This window comes from Manis javanica, chromosome 10 (genome assembly GCF_040802235.1).
Source record: "Manis javanica isolate MJ-LG chromosome 10, MJ_LKY, whole genome shotgun sequence".
NCBI classification, from domain to species: domain Eukaryota; kingdom Metazoa; phylum Chordata; class Mammalia; order Pholidota; family Manidae; genus Manis; species Manis javanica.
In genome coordinates this window covers 3,012,547-3,032,106 of record NC_133165.1, presented here as the reverse complement: position 1 = coordinate 3,032,106, position 19,560 = coordinate 3,012,547, and the positions used below count along the sequence as shown (strand labels likewise).

The window sequence follows — 19,560 nt, the reverse complement described above, 5'->3', positions numbered from 1 at the left end:
GTGCCGTCGCCGCGCCTCCCACGGAGGCCAGAGGCTTGTGGTCCCCGCGCGTCCCCACCCGCTGCCCTGCGCCCCTCACCTCGCGAGGAAGCAGCCAGCGTCGGCGCGCTCAGACGGCGGCCCCACAGGAGAAGCGCCCGCAGCTCACGCGCCATGTCTGGCCTCCCCAGCGGCCCGCGCGGCCCACGCAACGGGGGCGGGGCCTTCCTCCGGTGCGGCGCGGTGACGTAACGATACGCGCCGGGCTGCCCGGTCCGCTGCCTGCGCCGGTCGCTGGGCCGAGGCATCCGTGGCGCGGTCGCAGTCTGCCCACGCGGGGACAGTCGGGCCTGGGGGCGGGGACGTCCGTGACCTTCTGTCGCGTTGTCAAGGGCGATGGGCCTTGCGTGCTTGGCTGTCCCAGGCCCTCGCCCACCTACGGGGCCTCAGTTTGTGCATCCGTAAGTGAGCAGATACTCGCTCCCACCCGGAAGGGTGTGCGGAGGTGGCGGCCGCGGACAGCCGTCAACTCCTGTGGGGTCTGGGAGCTCCAGGCTGCCGGTCCCCCCCGCCGGCAGTCAGTCTCTTCCAGCCGCGGAGGCCAGTCAGGGACAGGCCGACTTCAGGTCGACAAGTCTACACGAAATGAGCTCGGGAGCACACCCCACCAGCAGAACGGGGCTCCCTCGTCGTGCTGGGAGTCCAGGAGCCCGGAGAGTGTCCCCAGTGGGGCCTGGACACCGTTGAGGCGTAGGCAGGGGACGTGTCAGGGTACGCTTCCAGCCGAAAACATGGATGAGCCCCAAGTTCCAGGCTTAAGCAACTGAGAAAGGGAATGTAAAAGGGGTGGCAGATTCTTACCTAGGAGACCAGCAGCCTCCTAAGGCCCCCCATTCAATGCAACGCAGCTGGGTCATGCACTCCTCAGTCAGGGTCCTCCAATGGTTTCCCTGCACACTTCTAATCAATTCCAAACCCCTCCGCCTCCGCCTCCAGGCCCAGCATAACCGGAGCCCTGCCTCACCTGCTTCACACTCCAGACAGTCGGAGTCTGTCCCAGGCGTGGTCATTCCCGCGATGTCAGTGCAGTTCCTCGGGGAACTGAGGGGTCTCAGCCTCACACTGCATTCGTTTTTCACTCCATTCAGGAAATCACCTCTTCTGTGAGAGCTGACATTGGTCTATGGGGCACTAGGTAGAGCTTAGGGAGCCTTTTTATTTCAGGAAGGGGAAGTGGTATTCGGCAAGGAAAGAGGGAACCCTTCAGTTAAGGATGGGGGAGGGGGAGCTCTTTGCTGAGCCAGGCAGAACCCAGGCTCTGTGGAGGGCAAACCTACCAGGCTCCAGTCACACCTTGCCAGAGCCGTGTGTCCTTTCTTGGCCTATCCTTGGCCACAGATGATTGGATGCAGATGTACTTGAGTTGATGGTCTTAAGACTGGCAGGGCCTTGCTTGGAGACAGCAGAGAAAGCAGCAGAGGGCTGGGTCTTCTGACCGCCACTGTGAGGCTGCCCGTTCCTTCTCCAGAAGTCACTGCCTTCCCCTGGGGTGAGCTGAGGGCCATGAAAAATGCTGGCTTCGTTTTTCACAGCAGTCAGAAAGCAGAAGTGATGCAAAGATGGCCAGATCAGTGAAAGGCGGCTTAAATCTCCAATGGAACTCTATGCCGATGCAGGAAGTCTGACCTACTGCCACAGCACGGATGAACCTTGAGGGCTTCATGCTGTGTGAGAGAAGCCAGCCACAGAAAGACAAGTACTGTGAGGTGCACTAACAGAAGGTAGGTAGAGCGGTCAAACTCACAGAAACAGAAATAGAATGATGGTTGCCAGGGCCTGTGGGGAGTGGGGAGGGGGAGTTGGTGTTTAATGGGTGCAGAATTTCAGTTTTCCAAGATGAAGAGAGTTCTGGAAAGGATGGTGGTGGTGGCTGCACAATAGTATGAATGTATGTGTTTAATACCACTGAACAAATGATTAAGATGGTTAACTTTGTTATTGTGTATTTCACCATTTTAAAAAATGCCCACTTTAAAACTATTCAACTGCCTTCCTTTCTTCATTTCTTTGTTCAAAGCACGAACTTCTGGACAAGTGTCTACCTTCTTTCCCCTCACTGGACAACATCCTTGGAGCTCCTAGCAGAGGACAGGCTTGGGGTTGTAGGTGTTTCTTGGCCTGCATAGGTCCCAGGGTTGATGGGATTTTCTCCCAATTTCATGGACCCTCTTAAAGGTCTCGTACAGCAGGAGTTGAACGCTGTGTGTGTGCACTAGGGCTGCTGGATATGGGCATCATTTCTTTTTCTCTGATGCCACAGTAAACTGGGGGCACCAGACACAGGCAGGCTGAGTATCAGAGTATCATCCTCTGTAGGGACTTGGTTTCCACGGTCTGTGAAATTTTAGGAATTATGATGTAGTGCCGCCCAACTCCACATTGGAGTAGGGAGGGGAGGCAGGTGTGGAGGATGTTTTTCACAGCTGGGGGCTGCTCCTTTTGAGCACGGGTAGGGTATGGCTGCGGCTGGGAGGCCCAGGTCTGCCCCTGGCTGCTGGTCACTGCATCTGCTCCCCTCTTTATAGCCAGGGCAAAGGAATTAGTAATACATTTAAACAGCACTTGTTTCCACATGCAACTCTTGTATTCAGACAGGAAAACAGAGTTTAGGGAGCTCGCTCTAGGCCGAGGTGGGAGATGGACTCTGTTCCTCAACCTCAGAGATGCCTCTGGCCCTCACTTCCTCGGGCCTGACTGCCCACTCCTGTTTGCCTAATCGTCTCATCCTGCACCAGTTCCTTAGTCAAGGTGTCCACGCAGTTAACGCCCTTTGAATTTTTCCATTTACTGGGGTAACCTCACAGTGGTATCATAGCCAATACATCCTAGTAAACCTTCCATAGAAGGGCATAAGCACGTTGAAAGCACCACTTCCTTCCCCATCTACTCAAAGTTCCACAGTCTTGCCTTTGCTACATTCACTGGAGCATCTCACTCTTGACTGGGCACAATGAAACTATACCGAGTAATGAGTGGAATGAACACAGAACATTCTGGGCGCAGTAGCCTTTCTCCCCACGCCTACACACTCCTGTGCATCTACTAGCCCAGGCAGTGGCTGTAGCGCCCACTTCTGGCAAGGCACCATCTTTGCATGCAGTACTTCCTGGTGGCATGCTGGCTACCAGCCAGCACTCAGCAGCTGCATGGAAAGACTCTCCATTTTCATAGTGGCGTATTTTCCCATGCAGTGCAAACAGCACATTTCTGCTTAAATGAGATCTCGTGTTCCATTTTCTAACGATCAAAAGGAGAAAGTTCCATGCCTCAGCCTGAGTTCTCAGAAGCATTAGCCACCCCACCCTGTTCTCCAGAAGCTGCACCCTGTGTGACATGCTCAGTTCTCAGAAGCATCATCAAACACATGCAGCGGATGAACTCAACCAGCCCCTTCAGTCTTAACGTGACTGCCTGCTACGCCGATTCTCAGGGTTGTTAGCCAGCCGGAACCATCTTTGAATCCAAGCAGTTTTACCAGCTTTTATTATAAACACCAGCACATTTCACGATTCCTTTTTGATCACAAATATAGGACTTTTTTCTTCTCCTCTCAAGTGTACAGCATGAGACACAGCGTTAGGGCTTTCCGGCTCTTACAGAAATTTCTTTAATCTAAGTGCAGGGTTATTAGCATCCACAGACCACACCTTTGGTCACATCCTTGGGCACCTGCAGAGGATGAGATGGGTACAGAAAGTTTTGGATTCCAGGATGAACTGAAAAAGATCCCCCCTCTTCTCCACCCACCGACCACATTAAGGGACTGTACATCCTGAGTGTGAGCCCGGGGCTGCTCCTCCAGGACCCTAAGGCGCTCCCCTCTTCTGACTGAACATGGTGGAGAAGAGGGTCCTGAAGGCAAGAACTGAGCAGGCTGAGCAAGGACAGCCGACAGTCTCCAGAAGGCCGTGGCCTTGCTCTCCCTCGTGGAAATGGGGTTGAGATGGAGGTTGGGTGGCAGTGCTGGGATGGTGCCCTTACCTGGTTTAATCCATCTACATTAAAATTCAAGATTCAGAGTTCTGTGCTAAAAGTAAATTCCAGAAGTCCTCAAATTTAGGTCTGTAAACTAAGTATTTTGAAAATACCTGTGAATAGGGCCAAAAGGAAAGCTATTTTGGCCATGGTCTGAGTTTACCACAACTGTCAATCTAGACCACTCTGGTCGGGGACAAGGGACAAGGCTCAGCTCACGGGGCCCCGGGAGGAGCAGGCCACCCAGAGGATTCCCATCAGTTCTTCCCCTCTCAGATGTGATTTTGACAGCATTCAGGGACTCCAGTGTCACCCCGTTAGGGCACCTGACGCTGGACCCGGAGGGGAGGGGTGGGCTCATGGCTGAGTGCACAGGTCCCTGAAGCTGGAGGCCACCTTGACCACAGGAGGGCTGGTGGCCGGCACTCCAGCCGGCTCCCCTCAGTGGCCTTGGGGACAGCACCTTGCTGTTTCTAGAGGAGCACGGAGAACAAGGGGCCTGGTGCTAACTGCCCAGCCCAGCGTCGGAGGTGGCAGTGAGACGTGATGCATGGCAGCATCTTCCCCACTGAACCCATGGTTTTGGGGGAGAGGGAACCACCTGCACTCTGCCGGAGCACCCTTTATATCAATTCTGGGATTTGTCTATGGAGGGGGTGACACTGCACCCTCCCTACTACGGTTTTTTGGGTGGGTGGGTTGGCTACAATGGGGGAGGTGGGCTGGAGACAAAGTGATGTTTCAGACCCATCCGTATCCTTAACTGGAGGGAGGGTCCTGTGAGCACTCGGCATATGCAGCCGTCACTGAGCTGGTCGCTCCCGTTGCTGGACAGGGCCTTCCAGGCCTTGGCTGAGCCCAGCGGCCACCCACATGGCCACCAGGACCATGGCCCCTGCCTCTTTTCTATGAGCAAACCACCAGAATCATGCCTTACAAAGAACAGACTCCAAAAATATGTATAAATAAATAAAAACCTTGAACATTCTTACAGGGATCTTAAAGAACAGAATACATGTTAAAAACTTCAGTAATTTATATCAATTTTAAGCGGTACTTTATATACAATGAGGAAAAAAAACACATGCATAGTCCAAATACAATGTTGAAAACAGCATTTTCATAACAAAAAAACCCAAACAAACACTAAGTGTTAATACCATGTACATGAATTCAAGAAGGACCACCCTTTTTGTCTGTTGCACACAGTTTATTTAACAATATAAGAAATGAGTTGGTATTTTACCATTCTATACAGTGATTGAATCTTCTTGAATTTTCTTATTTATAGTAATTATAGCGCTTGCATGATTTACACTAGAATTGCTTTTCCTCATTTCAAGTTTCACATAGAAGAAAGAAAAGAATGCTTCTCTCTATTAACATTAGCATGGTCTAAGAGAGTGATCATCCCTATTTTTTGTCTAAAACCAGTTTTATCAGAGAAACAAAGCAACAATTTCTACATCTGCAAGACAAGAGTCTGGCTTAAGCCAGCAGGTATAGATAGATGTGTGTGGGTGTACATGTGTGCACGCAGGAGCCGATTCCTATCGTCCAGGGGTAATACTTGGAGAGCGCCCACAGAGTTCACCATAGAAAAATCTTCCCGCAACGTCAGAAAGTTATCGGGATACATTATAAGCTTGCATTATTTCAAGAATCAGTTTCTGAATATTATTTTTCTTCTCACTTTTAAACATAAATGTTTAAAGTCTTGAAAATACAAATAAAAAATATGAATATAATGAACTTGTTTTTCCCGTTAAAAAAAGGCATGGGTCACCAGCAATGACGACAAAAAGAATCCAAACAAACCCCCCTCCCCCCAAAACAAAAAAACAAAAACAAAAAAACAAAAAACAGAGAGACCAGATATTTAAATCAACTGGTTTTTAACAAAAAAATATATTCTTTGTATTGTTTCTTTAAACAGCAATCTACCCTTCCATGGCGTGGAAGTAGCAGTTCCATCTAGGAATAAAAAGAGCCTAGATGCCTGGATTTCAGTACAAAAGGTCCAAGATGAAAGGGGGAAAAAAAGTGGTGCTCTCGCAATGCTACAAACCCTCCACGAACTTCTCTAGGGTGTCTCCTGTGGTGTCGCCGACCAGGGACAGCTCACTGGACAACGCACTCCTGTTGGGGGTGTTCAGCTGTGGGAGCATCGCACTCTGTTCGGGGTTCCCCAAGTGTCCCTGATCTATGGAGCTGGCCATGGTGACTGCGAGTCCCGGGTGGGGGGAGCCAGTCTGGGGGGAGACGTGGTGAGGCGAAGGCTGGGGCTGTATCCGTGGCGATGGGCTGGAATGTGGAGGCTGGGACTGGGGCCGCGGGGACTGGACTGGGGCCGGAGACCGGACCTGGCTGCTGAGGGACGTGGCCATCTGCTGGCCAGGGAGGTGCGCGGCCTGAGGCTGTCCTGAGAGCATGTGCTGCTGGGGGCTCATGGGGTTCGGCTGGCCCGGGGACCCCAGCTGCTGCTTCATCTGCTGCTGCTGAAGGAGCCGCTGCTGCAGGGCCTGTTGGATGCTGGGGGTGCTGTCCGTGCCCAGCCCAGGCTGCCCCATCTGGCCGAGCTGCCCCAGCGGAGCTGCCATCTGGCCCACAGAGCCGCCCTGCATAGGCAGGTGCTGCACGCGTGGCTGCTGCATGGCAGGGGCGTAGCCGCCCGGTCCTTGTGGCTGCTGGAATTGGCTGTGGCCGGCCATGCCCCCCGCCATGCCGCCTGCCATGCCTGCACCCCCGGGTGGCGGCGGCTGCTGCTGTTGCTGGAGCAGCTGCCTCCGCAGCATCTCCCTGTACTGCGGATTCATGCTCGCCATGCTGGGGTTGTGCCCCGGGCTCATGATGTTCAGGGCCTGGCCCTGGGCGTTCAGGCCCCCCATGGCCTGCTGCTGAGGAGGAACACCGGCCCGCGGCCCACCAGCCTGCATGGCACTCAGGTTTTGCAGGCCCGGCTGCTGGTGCAGGCCAGGCTGGGGCTGCAGGGCCGGCTGGGGCTGCAAGCCAGGCTGGCTGGCCACGTACTTGGCCGTGCGCTGCTTGATGAACGCGGCCATCAGCTGGGGATTCGACTTGAGGATGTTGAGCACCTGCTGCTGCTGCTGTGGGGAGCTGGGCGACTTCAGGGTCCGCAGCAGGTCCTGCAGGGCGCCAGGCGAGATGCTGCGTGCAGGCTGCACGCTGGGCATCCGTGGCCCGGCCACGGCCGGCTGGGCCTGCATGGACATCACGGGCCTAGGCATGCCGGGCATCGGCTGCTGCTGGGGAACGGGTGCCTGCTGCCACTGGCCAGGCGGCAGGCTGGGGACCACGGGCGCCCCAACCTGGCCTGGCCGTGGCACACTGAGGCTCACGGGGGCCATCTGGGTGCCCGGGGCCACCATGCCCGTGCGCCCAGGGGCCATACCGCCACCGATGTTCACCCGGTACAGATGCTGCTGCTGTTGGGCTTCACGCTCTATCTGCCGCGCAGCTTCCACAGCTGCGGGGGGCGGCTGGGTAGGGGGTGGTGGCGCCGGCACCTGGCCGGCAGGCTTCCCGGCGGATGCCGTGGTGGGGGGCTGAGTTCGGGCCGCGCTAGGGAAGCCAGCCGGCGACATGCTCACGGGTGAGGGCTGGGGCTGGGCGGGGGGCTGTGGTGTCTGGGGCGTACTGGGCTGCTGTGTGGGGGTCCCGGGCGGTGCTGAGGTAGGGGAGGGCAGGCTCTGCTGAGGCACGTTGCGGGTGTTCATGGTGGCCATCCGCCGGCGCATGAGCTGGGCCTGCTGCAGGCGGTGCTGGATCTGCTGCTGGCGGAGCTTGTGTTTGATGTTGAGGCAGAAGGGGACAGGGCACTTGTTCTCCTGGCAGTGCTTGGCGTGGTAGCAGCACAGGGCGATGAGCTGCTTGCACACTGGGCAGCCCCCATTGGTCTTGCGCTTGCAGCCCTTGGTGTGCTGCACAACCCGCTTCATCTTTTGGCAGGACGGCAGCGAGCAGTTGGCATTGCGGCACTGGCAGGCATGCACCAGCGACTGGATGCAGCGCTGGATGCTCAGGCGCCTCGACTCCTGGGGACTCTTGGACTGTGGCTCCCCCTGGCTGCTGCCCTCGTCGTCCAGGCCCAGCCCCCACTTCACCATCTTGTGGGTGTGGCTCTTCGTATTGTAGCAGTTGATGCAAAGGTCGTAATCCTGCAGATGAAGACAGGAGACAAGCTGGCATCAGCATGTGGCCCCGCACGAGCAGACACCCCAGAAGAGGCCGGCAGATGCCAAGGACTGCTGTGTCCCCCACCCACCCAAAGCCTGCCCTCTTCGGGGATGCCTCTGCCCCTTCCCCACCTGCTGTCTGACACGTGTGTGCAGGTACACAGCTCACACATGTACGTGCCCTACGGCCCTTCCTCTGCCCAAGGCTCTGGGCACGCATTGCTGGACACTGTTCCCCTTTCCTTCCTTCCTCTGCCCTTGTGAATGGCACCCAGACCCACTGCGTCCACTCCCCTGGCTAGTCCAGGAAGCCTGAGCATTAAGGAGCAGCAGAGGCCATACCTGTTTCTTCCCAAGCGCACCCAACAGCGCTGAAGAACAGGCCTGGGTTTCCAGAGAGCAGCTCTCTTGGGTGCTACTTCTGGGGGCATGGGGCTGGGAAGTCCTCCCCAGGAGAGCCTATTGGAAGGCCTTACCTCGCACACGGTGCAGTGCCAGCGCGTCTCCACGTGGTGTTTACACTCATTGCAGGTGTAGACAAAGCGGTCCTGGCCCTGGGTGTGCAGCTCCACCAGCATGCACAGTGTGGACCACTTGGACCGGCGCAAGGATGAGAATTCCCAGTGCTTGTCTCGGGCAAGTGTGAGGAAGGCGTCCCGCCCATCCATGAGGTCGCAGCTGAGCAGAGGGTCAGGGTCGACGATGGGGTGCAGCGTGTTGATGACGGGCCCGGCGTGGAGGTGGATCACAAAGAAGACCTGTGGGAAGAGGTGCAGAGAGGGGCGCGTCAGCCTTGCGGAGAGGAGGCAGGGCTGGTCCCGGCAGGCGGGGCCACTGCAGCCCGAGTCCGGGCCACAGCGAGCGGATGCCGCAGCCTAGGTTCCCGTCCAGGACCCTGGCTCCCGGGGTGGAACTGAGTGGGTCCTCCAGAGCCGGCAGGGGCTCCTCCTCCCCTCCCCCTCCCGCCCCCCGTCTCTACCTCTTTGTGCTTCTCCATGGTGGCATAGAGCTTCTGGGACAAGTCGTTGGACACGTTGGGCATGCTGGGTTTCTTCTTGTTGGCTCGGCTGATACTGCTTTTGTTCTTGTTGGTTTTCTTGTTGTTCTTTTTCTTGGCATTCTTGCTGTCGCCCTGGCTGCCCTGCAACAGCATGTGCCTTCATCAGATGAGTCTGGTCCTCCTCCACACCTAGGCCATGGGGAGGCTCCCAGGAGCCCTGCCCCAGGCAGGAGACCATGGAGAGGCCCTACCTGCGCAGCTGGGAGCAAACTGCTGCCTTCATAAGTCGCTGAGAGAGCGGGTGCCAAGACGACACAGACACAAATCCAGCCCTGCCTGTGCCAGGCCAGCCACTGCAGCACGATCCCCCTCAAGGGAGAAGTACGCCCAGGGGCTAGTTCAGCATCTAACGACCAACTGAATGAAAGCCCTTCTCCATCATTCCACATCATTCCACCCGCAGCCCCAGGCCCCATCTGGCATGCCTGCCAACGGCTCTAGACATCCATAGTGCAGGAGACGCAAGCGTGGCGCCAGCAGAAGCTGCTACCCGGCAGGAGCAGGGCTTCCAGAACCCACACGAGGCCCCAGCTGAGGGCAGCACGTAGCCCGGATCCTGCTCCCACCCCACGGCTGCTCGGGCCTGAAACCCAGGTTAGTGCTTTAGTTGGCCTCAGTTTAAGGGGGGTCTCGGCCCTCAGTGAAAACGATCCAGTCTGGGACAAACTCAGGCTCTTAAGTCACTTAGGCTGCAAGGTAGAAAAGTTCATCAGGTTGGGTCCAGAACTTCGTCTTTAACAAGAGGCGAGAGAGGGAAAGAGAGAGACAGAAGAGACTCTCTGGGCGCAGGCAGGAGTGTCTAGGGCAGCTTGGCCACGCTGGATGGCACGTGGACCCGGATCAGAAAAGGACACTGAATGACTACAGACGGGGTAATGATAAGGCATCAACATGGTTCAGACCTGTAACAAATGTGAGGCACCGACGCAAGCACCGGGCGCTGCACCATCTGCTCAAGTTCTCTGTAAGCTTCTAAACTGTTCTGAAAAATAAAGCCTATTCTTTTCAAGTTAAATAGATTTGCTGCACAAAGTTTAGAAAATACAGCCAAATAATGCTTCAATGGCAAGGTAGTGCTCCACCCCAAGCATCATGCATAAGCAAAGCCAGTGCCCACACTGAGGAACCAGGTCCCCGTAAGGCCTGGGTGGGCCCGGGGAAGGAGAGCGCCCGCCGCCTCCATGAACTGGACACAGAACAGAGACTCACCCTCTGCCTCCTGCCCTGCCCTGCCCACTGCACCCCAGTCAGCAGCCCTCATCTGCTTCTACTTTCAGGCGGCCCCACAGCTATCAGGCCAGAGGCAAGGCCTGTCCTCCTTGGATGGGACCCCCACTGGGGCCTGTGTCCCCCTCAGAGCCTCTCTCTACGGAGCAGGGAAGCCCTGCCAGCAGGCGCACTTTCCTCTGCTGACCGAACCTACTGCCCCCGCGCCCCCAAAGGCCTGGATTCCCACTGACTCCGGCCGCCTCTTGTGCCTAGCATCAGGCAGTGGTAGAGGGACATTGGGGCCCACAAATCAGCTCTGGTCTCCTCCTGCTTGGAATTCTTACTTTCCACTAAAAATTGGCTCACACTTCAAAGGTAGGCTCGAGTGTGGGATCCCCTTGTCCTCCTGTCTTCCCTTGAGGAGTTTCTCCAGGCCCGAATCACCCACCGCCCCGGGGTGTGGTCGGGGGTCAGATGAAGGATCAGGCCTCCGGGGAGGCCCCAGCAAAAGAAGTCAAAACCGACACGAGCCCTTGAGCTCTTCTGGGACCCGCCTGTGACACAGATGCCTATCGCATCCTTGGCTGTGTTCTCCGTTCCGGGAAGGACTACGGATACTGTCTGGCGATAGACACACTAAAGCTTGCTGCCTGGCATGCAGCAGCCACACAGTGTGTCGTGTGTGCATGCAAAGCGGCGGCCCCACCCAGCATCCCAGACCCCGGCCCAAGCACCAGTCACAAGCTGCCCGAGCTCTGCTCCTCTTCAACACTGACATTAACAGGCGTCTGAATGTCGACGTGCCGCGGCCAGTTCTCACCTTCTTCCCACAGTGCGCTCTACCCTCCTCTTCCCCGGGCGAGGCAGCCATGCTGCGTCAGTGGCTCAGGCCCCGGACACCGGAGGTGGCCCTGAGCGAGGCCTCTCCTTACAGGCCACAAAGATCTGCCCCCGAGTTCTGGGGTGGCTGCTCTAAAAACATGACTGCAGTCCTTCTCTCATTGCCTCCAGGACCACAAATCCAACTAAATCCACCATCACCTTGTCGTAAGTGCCCTGGAGCACAGCACACGTGCTCCCAGCTGGGCTGAACGGTTCTCCTGCTCCGGATCTCGGTGCTCCTGTCCTCACCAGGTCCCTCTCCATTTGGAAGCCAGCCCCGCCCACCCTCCTCCCTCCCGCCTGGGCTCCCTTTCTCCGCAGCCCCACTGCTGTCTCAGTGCACCAGGCGGGTTCCTAGTTTGTTTTTCCTACTCAAAACGCCCCCCACCCCCCCACCGAGGGCAGTGATGGAGTTTTCTTCAGTCTCACTGTACGCTAGGATGGGGCCTGTACACGCAGGGCCTGGGGAGCAGGGTGAGTGCCTGAATGCAAACATCTAATGCAGAACTGGGGGTGCGGGGGTCGGGGAGGCTGCTTGTAACGGAGCGCATGAACAAGGCCTGGCGACCAGCAGTCTCCCCTCTGGTAGCGTTTCCATCAGCTGATGGCTCCTGGCCTGGGACATGCCGCCCCCACCTGCATCTGGCCTGGGCTCCCCGGCAGGACGCCCTCCGTCCTCTCCCTGTCTCGGCCCCACCCGTCTTGCCCAGAGAAGCCAGAGCAGGCCCTGCCCATCCACCTTCTGCTGGGTGCTGCACCTCCAGCGCCCGCACCTCTGCTCGCCCAGCATCCAGGGTGGGCTGCGCCCTCAGGCGCCGGGCCCGACCCGCGGCAGGCAGGGACAGGGTGAGGCCGTGGGAGGAAATGCCGCCGCAGACCTGGGGCACACGCCCCGCCCCGCCGCCGCCCCCCGCAGACGGGCTGTACCTCGGGGGTCTCGCCGGCCGCAGTGCTCTCCTCCTTCTTCCGCTCTTCCTCCTCCTGCTCCAGCTCCTTGATGCTCTCCTCCAGCACATTGGGCCAGAAGTCACCCTCAAAATAGGGCAGCTCCTTGGCACTGGTGAGCCTGTCTTCAGTTGCCTGTTTGAAAATGTCCTGGAGGGACAACGGGGCAGTGAGAGGAGGGCCCACGTGGCGCCCCTGGGGCCAAGGCGGTGCAGCTGCGGAGTGCGTGGCTGCCAAGATCACCCCCAAAATGCGCACCGTGGTGAGACTGCTTTCTGACCACCAGCCAGAAATCCCGACAGACTGCTGGGAAGAGGCTCCTACGTTTCCAGCTCACACTCTCCCTTTCTCCCGCTTTCTAACCCTTCTAAGTGAATCTCATTCTAACATGGGTGCCCGTGAGAGGACGCCACGTGGAGGCAGCTAACTGGGTGGGGACACAGCCACCTCGCAGCCCTGCTCCACACGGGTACCTTGTAGTCGTGGATGATGCGCTCCGCAAATGCCTTGTCCAGCATCTTCTTGTACCACTCCTGCAGGCGCTTTGGTTTCGGGATTTTTTGATCAGGGGGGTGGCAATGGAAGATGTAGTCATCACCCTCACTTGGGGGACAGGCCCAGATGTGTCCCGTTACATACCTACAGGACATACACATATATAATTCAGACCAAAGTGGCAAGTGAAATTGTCCCTGCCTCCCAGGGGTAACAGCCAAAGAACAGGGACCAAAGCAAGAATAGAAATAAATGAAAAAAGAAACAAAGAAATTAGCACAACACTTGTGGCAGAATGTGTAAGAGCCTCACTCAGATAGGTTCCAAACCAGTGTGCAAGGAGTGTGGGAGAGGGCAAACCTCTGGAGTGTGCAGATGCATGCCTGGAAATCAGACCTAAGATACTTCCCTCTTGGGGTGTGCTCATGGGACAGGGGCCGAGGCTGCAGGGGAGCCCGACGAGCCTCAGGGAGCCCGGGGAGACAGTAACTCATCAGGTTTACCAAACGGCTTGTACCCAGGGACACACTGAATTTCCTATCTACTTTCTGCTGCACACTGGAAAAGCACTGGTTATTCTAAGGGATTAAAGTCGAAATAAATCTCGTCATTCTATTCAAGACACTTCAATCAAATGCCTCTAATTTTTTTCAAATTCTAGAAAATAAAAAGAGAAAGAGAAAGCAGTCAGATGCAAGAGATGACATCCTATAGGATTCCACTAATACCAAATGCCCAGAAAAGGCAAATTTATGGAGACAGCAAGGAGATTAGTAGTCACTGGGGGCAGGGCTGGAACAGAGATTAGCAGCAAACGGGCATGGGGGTCTTGTGGGGCAGGGGACGATGTTCTGGAATTCCTTTACAGTGATGGTCGCACCACCCAGTAGAGTTACTAAAAATCACTGAAGTGTATGTCAGAAATTGGCAAATCTTAAAATATACAAAATATATCTTAATAAAGCTAAAAAAAAACTAGAATGAAAAAAAAAAAATGAAAAGAATAAAGAAGGCAGGGAAAGCATATGTACATGGAAGAACCCCAAGACAGCATCTGGAAAGGGGTCTTTCTGAATCAAAGGATGTTAAAAACACATACAACTTAATATACAGTGAAAATTAAAACTGGAGTTTTTTTTTATTAGTTCTGAATAATTTGAATTTAACTCACCCCAATTTCTTCACATATTCTAAATATCCAATAAGGATCTCATGGTAAACAGCTGTCCGGAGGCATCGGGGCCGGAAGAAATGAATACTGTCCAGATAAGATATGTACACACGCCTGGGGTGGAGCAGGGAAAAATTAATGGAAAGTTCAGTGTACCCCCAAACTTGAAACCGAACAGTAGCACTCCCAAAAAACCTTAAGAAATAAACTTTGTTCTGATAGCATTTACTGGCCACAAACACGACATAAGAAAACTGACATCAGCAACTGCTGCTACCAACTCACGAACGGGATTCAGTGTTGCATGGAGCTACATGGCTGCAGCATGGCACACTGGGGAACCAGGGTGGGAGGGCGCAAACCGAGGCAGCCACTCTGATGCCTCTCACCCAGGGCAGGGAATGAACACAAAGCAGCTCCTGGCGAGGGGCTTCACTTTCACAGGGGCAGCAGTGAACGCCAGCCCCCAGGGCGGGAGGGCGGAGCGCCCCACCCTTCTCCAGTGTACCTGCTCCAGGTGAGACAGAGACTACAGCAAGCCCAGGACAGGGGCCCACGTGCACTCACAAAACAAGCACGCTTGAAGTGTCAGCAAACCCTTACTTCCCAAGGGCTGAGTGGAAAGCTAAACTAACTAGCTCCGTTACATGTGGCTTATTTTATTTGAACCCAGTTCTAAGACACATTTAAGACATGTGCAGCCTCATCTGTCACCCTCCATGCCCAGGGACACACGGCCCGAAGGACACGGAGGCTACCTTGTGTTTGGAGGGGGACAGTCAGAGCCGTACTCCTGGACGTGCATCCCGAAGAAGCACACATCCACTCCATCAATTTCCTCAAAAGCAAAAAGTGCTTTGGTTCGATACGGGAAAGATTCAGACATTTCCCCAGAATCCACAAACCTGAAATAGAAGCCGAGAGGCTGATATTTACACTTGTGTGCTTTACAACTGAGACCTGCTGCTCTACACCCACTCGGCGCATGGGAACTGAAGGCCGAGTCACCTCTTCTCCTGGCCCCGGGGCAGGTTGGACCTGTGATTCCATTCTTTGTGACACTCTTGGATGTGACTGGGAATGTGACCTCCCCTAATGAATCTGGGACACTGAGAGAAGGGCTGGCTGCATGCTAACTGTTGAAAAGCCCTGAAATCATGCAAACTCAAGGCTTGCCAGAAAGCGGGGCTTTTGTCAGTCAGGTGGGGTGACTGCTGGGACAGTGCTTAGGAAACACCGGGATGCCGGCACACAGACCGTGACTTCATCCCGGGCTTGACCTCCACAGTCTTGTCTGAGCTGGCCACCACTCGGACGAAGACCTCCCCGGCTTCAGGATGATTCTGCCGCCGCAAAAACTTGTTGACTCGGTCTTCCAAATGATTTCCCAGTCGTGTGGTCTGCAGCCCTGGCAAGTTCAGAGCAAGCAGGTGAGAGGGTTCGGAAGGGTCGTGGAGGTAGCAGCCAAGGCCACCGAATCCACCTTTTCCTTCAGCGGAGTGTAATACTCTAAGGATCAACGATCTCCAAATCCAGAAGGGACCTACCTGGTCTGTCCTGCCAGGTGAGCGTTTCAATAAGGGAAAGACAGACTCCAGAATCTCAGGCCCTTCACATACTGAAAACTGCCATTAAGCGCCCAGATATTTGCATCTTTTTCTAACCAAAAATGGCAGAAGAGCCCTGAAGGCAGACCAGACCAGGGAGGCAGACCACGCCCCAGTTTTCCACAGAGGGGCCTGCTTCCGTTCTCTCACGGTGTGCCTCTCCCCGCCCCCCGCTCCACCTGCTGCAGTGGCCATCCCTGCACATTCCCCCTTATGCATACGTGCAAAGATCTTTGTAGGATATGTGCATAAAAGTGGAATTATTCAGCCTAAAACCTAAACTGTCCTCCCCTCCCCAAACGGCATTCAATGTGCATCTTCACCCACCACGCATGGCAGGCCCTCTGCTTTCTGACCTCTGGGCTCTACCTTTAGGAAGGCTTTCCTAACCTAACATAGTAAAATACTCTCTTACTCTGATCTCAGAGGCATCTGAGGTCCCTTTCCCCTTGCACCCACACCAGCTGACCTGTGTGTACTGGGAACTAGGGAGGGATTGTGGCGGGATGATCAGCAGTCAAGTGTCACTTGGTGACTAGCCAGCTGAAGAGATCTCACACCATCAGCGCAAATAAGAACGAGGCACCCTTTCCTGTATCCTACAGGTACGTGCAAGGCCATGCTGATGCACGTACAAACCTTTCCTGCTCTCTATTAAGTGAATGTTCTACAGTGTATCCAGCCAGGGCCCCTCATTCTCTGTCATTCTCTGTCACTGACGGTGGGGCTGGGCCAGCTCTCCCACCAGCGCCCCCTGAGCCGACTGCCCCCGCCCCCCCACCCACCGCTGGCGGCTAGCTCTCCTGGCAGTTCTTCTGTTTTGGTCACGGAGGCTCTGGCCCAGGAAAGTGCTTCTAAGTTGCTGACTGCTTCCATGACCTCAGAATGGGCCTCTGAAGGCAGCAGTTCTCACCTGGGGCCATGGTGCCCACGGTGCATTTGTTAACATCTGGAGACATTTTGGATGGACCAGGGATGCTGCTAAAATCTTATAAAGCACAAGACAGCCCCCATAACAAAGAATTATCTGGCCACAAGAGTCAATGGTGGCTCAGCTGGGAAACTGATCTAAAGAGAAATATTATAATAGGTGGTGAGTTCATTAATACTGCAAAAGGTTCTCCAGAATGAGCTTAAGTTAGAGTATAACTGTGGATTTGGTAACAAGAGTCTGAATGGAATTAACACTGACTGGAAGCTTATGGAGTGGCTTTCCCTTGCCTGCTAACACCCCAACCCCCACCATCTCTCCCCTCTAGCCCACTTCTCTTCTACCTCCAGCTCTGTAGATGGTCTGGCTCTTGCTGGGGCGCCCTGAGCATGGGGGCTTTAGCGCTGCTGTGTGTGGTGTTCTTCCTCAGATTTGCTGTCAACTCAGCAGAAGCACAGCCCAGGAATGCCATGCTGCAGGAGGTGGTCCCCAGTACAAGGAAACTGAGTCGGCAAAGATTACAGATTACATGCTTTAGAATGCTCTCTGAAGAAATTGAGATTATCTTTGGAAGGTCACTTCTAGTAGCAATCAATTGCTTGCTTTATCACCAGTGTACAGTCACCAGTGGCCCCTAAATGCAGCCGTGACATGCCCAACAGGTTGCTGTGTTGACCAGGCTCCTGCCAAGTTCTGGGTGGAGGTGGCTGATTCCCAGTGGGACTGGGAGGGTCACTGCCTCGCAACAGCAGAGGCAGCGTGTACTGTCGGGCAAATGGCCACATGGGCCCAGGGATGAGAGTGTTGGTCAAACAGGAGATCAGAGGGGGCTGGGGCTGGAGGGAAGTGTAAGGGGGACCCTTATTTCTAAACTACTTGAAAAGAAGTGTTGACAAATCTTCTCTCAGAATTTACCAAGTTTACCATATATCCAAGCTTTCTAAGCTTTCATCTAAAACATGGACTGATCATAAAGCTGACTATAATATAATGAGTCATAAGAAATACATATTTGGTCATTCATATAACCAAATATATATTTCCCTAGTATATCTGGTCTTCATCCACAGTTCCTGAAAACACTGCAGTCTTAAAGGTGAAATAGGTGTTTTGTCATATTAATGAGACTTTTGAACCTCCACCCAAGGTCAGGGGCTGGAAGTTAAATCAGCCAATAATTTAGTCAATAATGACCACGCAGTGACTCACCCACCCCCCTAACAAGAGCTTAATGCTCTCTCTGATCCATTGGGTCCTGTTTCTCAGTCGGGGAGGGCTCCTAAGCCTGGGGAGCCAGAACACCTCCATGTGCCCCCGAGCCAGGCCCCAGGCTCCAGGAGCACAGAAGCTCCTGTACTGGGGGCCTTGCCCTGTGTCTCTCTTCATCTGGCTGTTAACTTGTATCCTTTATTAAACTGGTGAACCTAAGTGTTTTCCTGAGTTCTGTGAGCCGCTCTAGCAAATCAATCAAACCTAAGGGGGAGGTCGTGGGAATCTCCAGTCTGCAGCCGGTAGGTCAGAAGCACAGGGAACTGCCTGGAGCTTGCGACCAGCGACCGGCGCCTGGAGTTGGGGGCGGAGGGCAGTCTTGTGGGACGGAGCCCTTAGCCTGGAAACCCGGTACTGTCTCTGGGCACACAGCGTCAGGGCTGAGTTGAGTTCTCCAAGACCCTGCTGGTGCTCGAGAACTGCTTGGTGTTGTACACAGGAAGACCCCCTCCCACATACTTACGCACACTGGAATCGGGTCCGGGTACCCGAATGAAGTCATACTACTATTATATTACTGCTGGGTATAATAGTTATTTTAAATATGAATATAGGAAAAGAATACACCATTGCACTGACTTGTCATACAAAGATCAAGCCAATGATTCTCTTTAAGGCTAAGAAACTCACATATGAAAACCTTGGGCAAATGAATGCCAAAGGCATGTGTGAGAAGAACCAGAAAGAGACTGGGAAAATGAGTACAAGTTCGTAAAACATAAAGGGCAGAAGATGGAAGCCCTTTCCACGACTTACTCTTAGCACTGAATTTGTTTTCTTTTCGAGTTCTGCCAGTTTTCTTCAAGCAGTTGTCGCACACAAAGCTACAAAAAATAAGGGGTGTGACCAGATTATATCAGACAGTGTATGTTGCCAGACCAGTGAAAGCCGGCGTCAGAGCACTCTGCTGGCAGTTCGAGCCGCCACACAGACGCGAAGAGGCAGACTGCTCTGGCCCCGCGATCCCTGAAACTGGCGAACGCGTGACACTTAGATCTAGAGCCCACTGCTATCTATGTGACGATGAATGGAATGCGGTGGTGGCAGCAGGCACTTCCCTCCCCTCTCTGCAGAGCGTGGTCCCCCTTTCCTGAGTTCACGGGAAACCACTCACCCGGAAGGCCAGATGATATCATAGTGGAGCACACAAATCTGATGCATCTTCCGGCCACACTCCTTGCAGTCCACAAAACTAGAAGACAAAGACAGCGCACTGTAACGCACAGGGGGTGCACAGCAGCGCCGCCTGCGAGCGCTTGTGTCGGTTCCCCCCTGGATGCCTGATCACTTCCAGGATCTGCAGCACCAATGCAGCTGCTCATCGATTCAGCCGTATTTAAAACGCATCGGTTTGGTATTTTCTATTGGAAAAGCAGACTTGCTCTGCTTTGGACAAATGCCTCATTCCTCTCCTCCCCATCTCCTTTGCAACCAGAAATGAAACTTTACTTTTAAAAATTGCTGAGAAAGGTCTATTTTACAGGCCAGTATTTCCAGTATTACTACACAAATTCAAGACCAATGCTTGCACTAGGTGACCATAAATGCCTAAACTTGACTTCAGCAGAGAACAATAGTTTCAGAATTACAAACACTTGTTCTTAAGCCTAAGCAGGAAGCATCTGCTCTGAGTCAGTCACAAAGGTGGGATGTGCCAAGCTGACTGACAGATGGTGGCTTTTAGTCAAATACACATCAGAGAGCAGGGGGCACATCGCCAGGCCCCCCGTGGCTTACCTGGGCTCCTCACTGCCAACACACTGGAAGGTCAAGACCTTCCC

General features: G+C 54.5%; 2 protein-coding genes and 1 long non-coding RNA gene across 4 annotated transcripts in view; 1 reads left to right on the top strand and 2 right to left on the bottom strand.

Annotated features, from left to right (window-relative positions):
- The window catches only part of TRAP1 (TNF receptor associated protein 1), a 52,916-nt gene extending 52,629 nt beyond the window's left edge, over window positions 1-287 (bottom strand). Inside the window, exon 1 of the mRNA XM_037014376.2 lies at window positions 80-287. Within this exon, the coding sequence (XP_036870271.2) occupies window positions 80-287 (208 nt within the window). The remainder of the gene's footprint in view (window positions 1-79) is intronic.
- A 359-nt stretch (window positions 288-646) lies between these two features.
- Window positions 647-4,124, top strand: LOC108395359 (uncharacterized). Its single transcript, XR_012121917.1, has 3 exons — window positions 647-750; window positions 1,572-1,760; window positions 2,057-4,124. It is a non-coding gene; the product is annotated as an uncharacterized lncRNA (long non-coding RNA).
- Window positions 4,125-5,032: 908 nt separating this feature from the next.
- The window catches only part of CREBBP (CREB binding protein), a 124,786-nt gene continuing 110,258 nt past the window's right edge, over window positions 5,033-19,560 (bottom strand). For both annotated transcript variants that reach the window (XM_073214575.1, XM_073214576.1), the window contains exons 22-31: window positions 18,894-18,971; window positions 18,536-18,603; window positions 15,230-15,380; window positions 14,731-14,877; window positions 13,973-14,086; window positions 12,780-12,945; window positions 12,289-12,456; window positions 9,190-9,351; window positions 8,687-8,968; window positions 5,033-8,192 (exon numbers count right to left, since the gene is read on the bottom strand). In XM_073214575.1, the coding sequence (XP_073070676.1) occupies window positions 6,075-8,192; window positions 8,687-8,968; window positions 9,190-9,351; window positions 12,289-12,456; window positions 12,780-12,945; window positions 13,973-14,086; window positions 14,731-14,877; window positions 15,230-15,380; window positions 18,536-18,603; window positions 18,894-18,971 (3,454 nt within the window). In that variant the 3' untranslated portion in view covers window positions 5,033-6,074. The remainder of the gene's footprint in view (window positions 8,193-8,686; window positions 8,969-9,189; window positions 9,352-12,288; window positions 12,457-12,779; window positions 12,946-13,972; window positions 14,087-14,730; window positions 14,878-15,229; window positions 15,381-18,535; window positions 18,604-18,893; window positions 18,972-19,560) is intronic.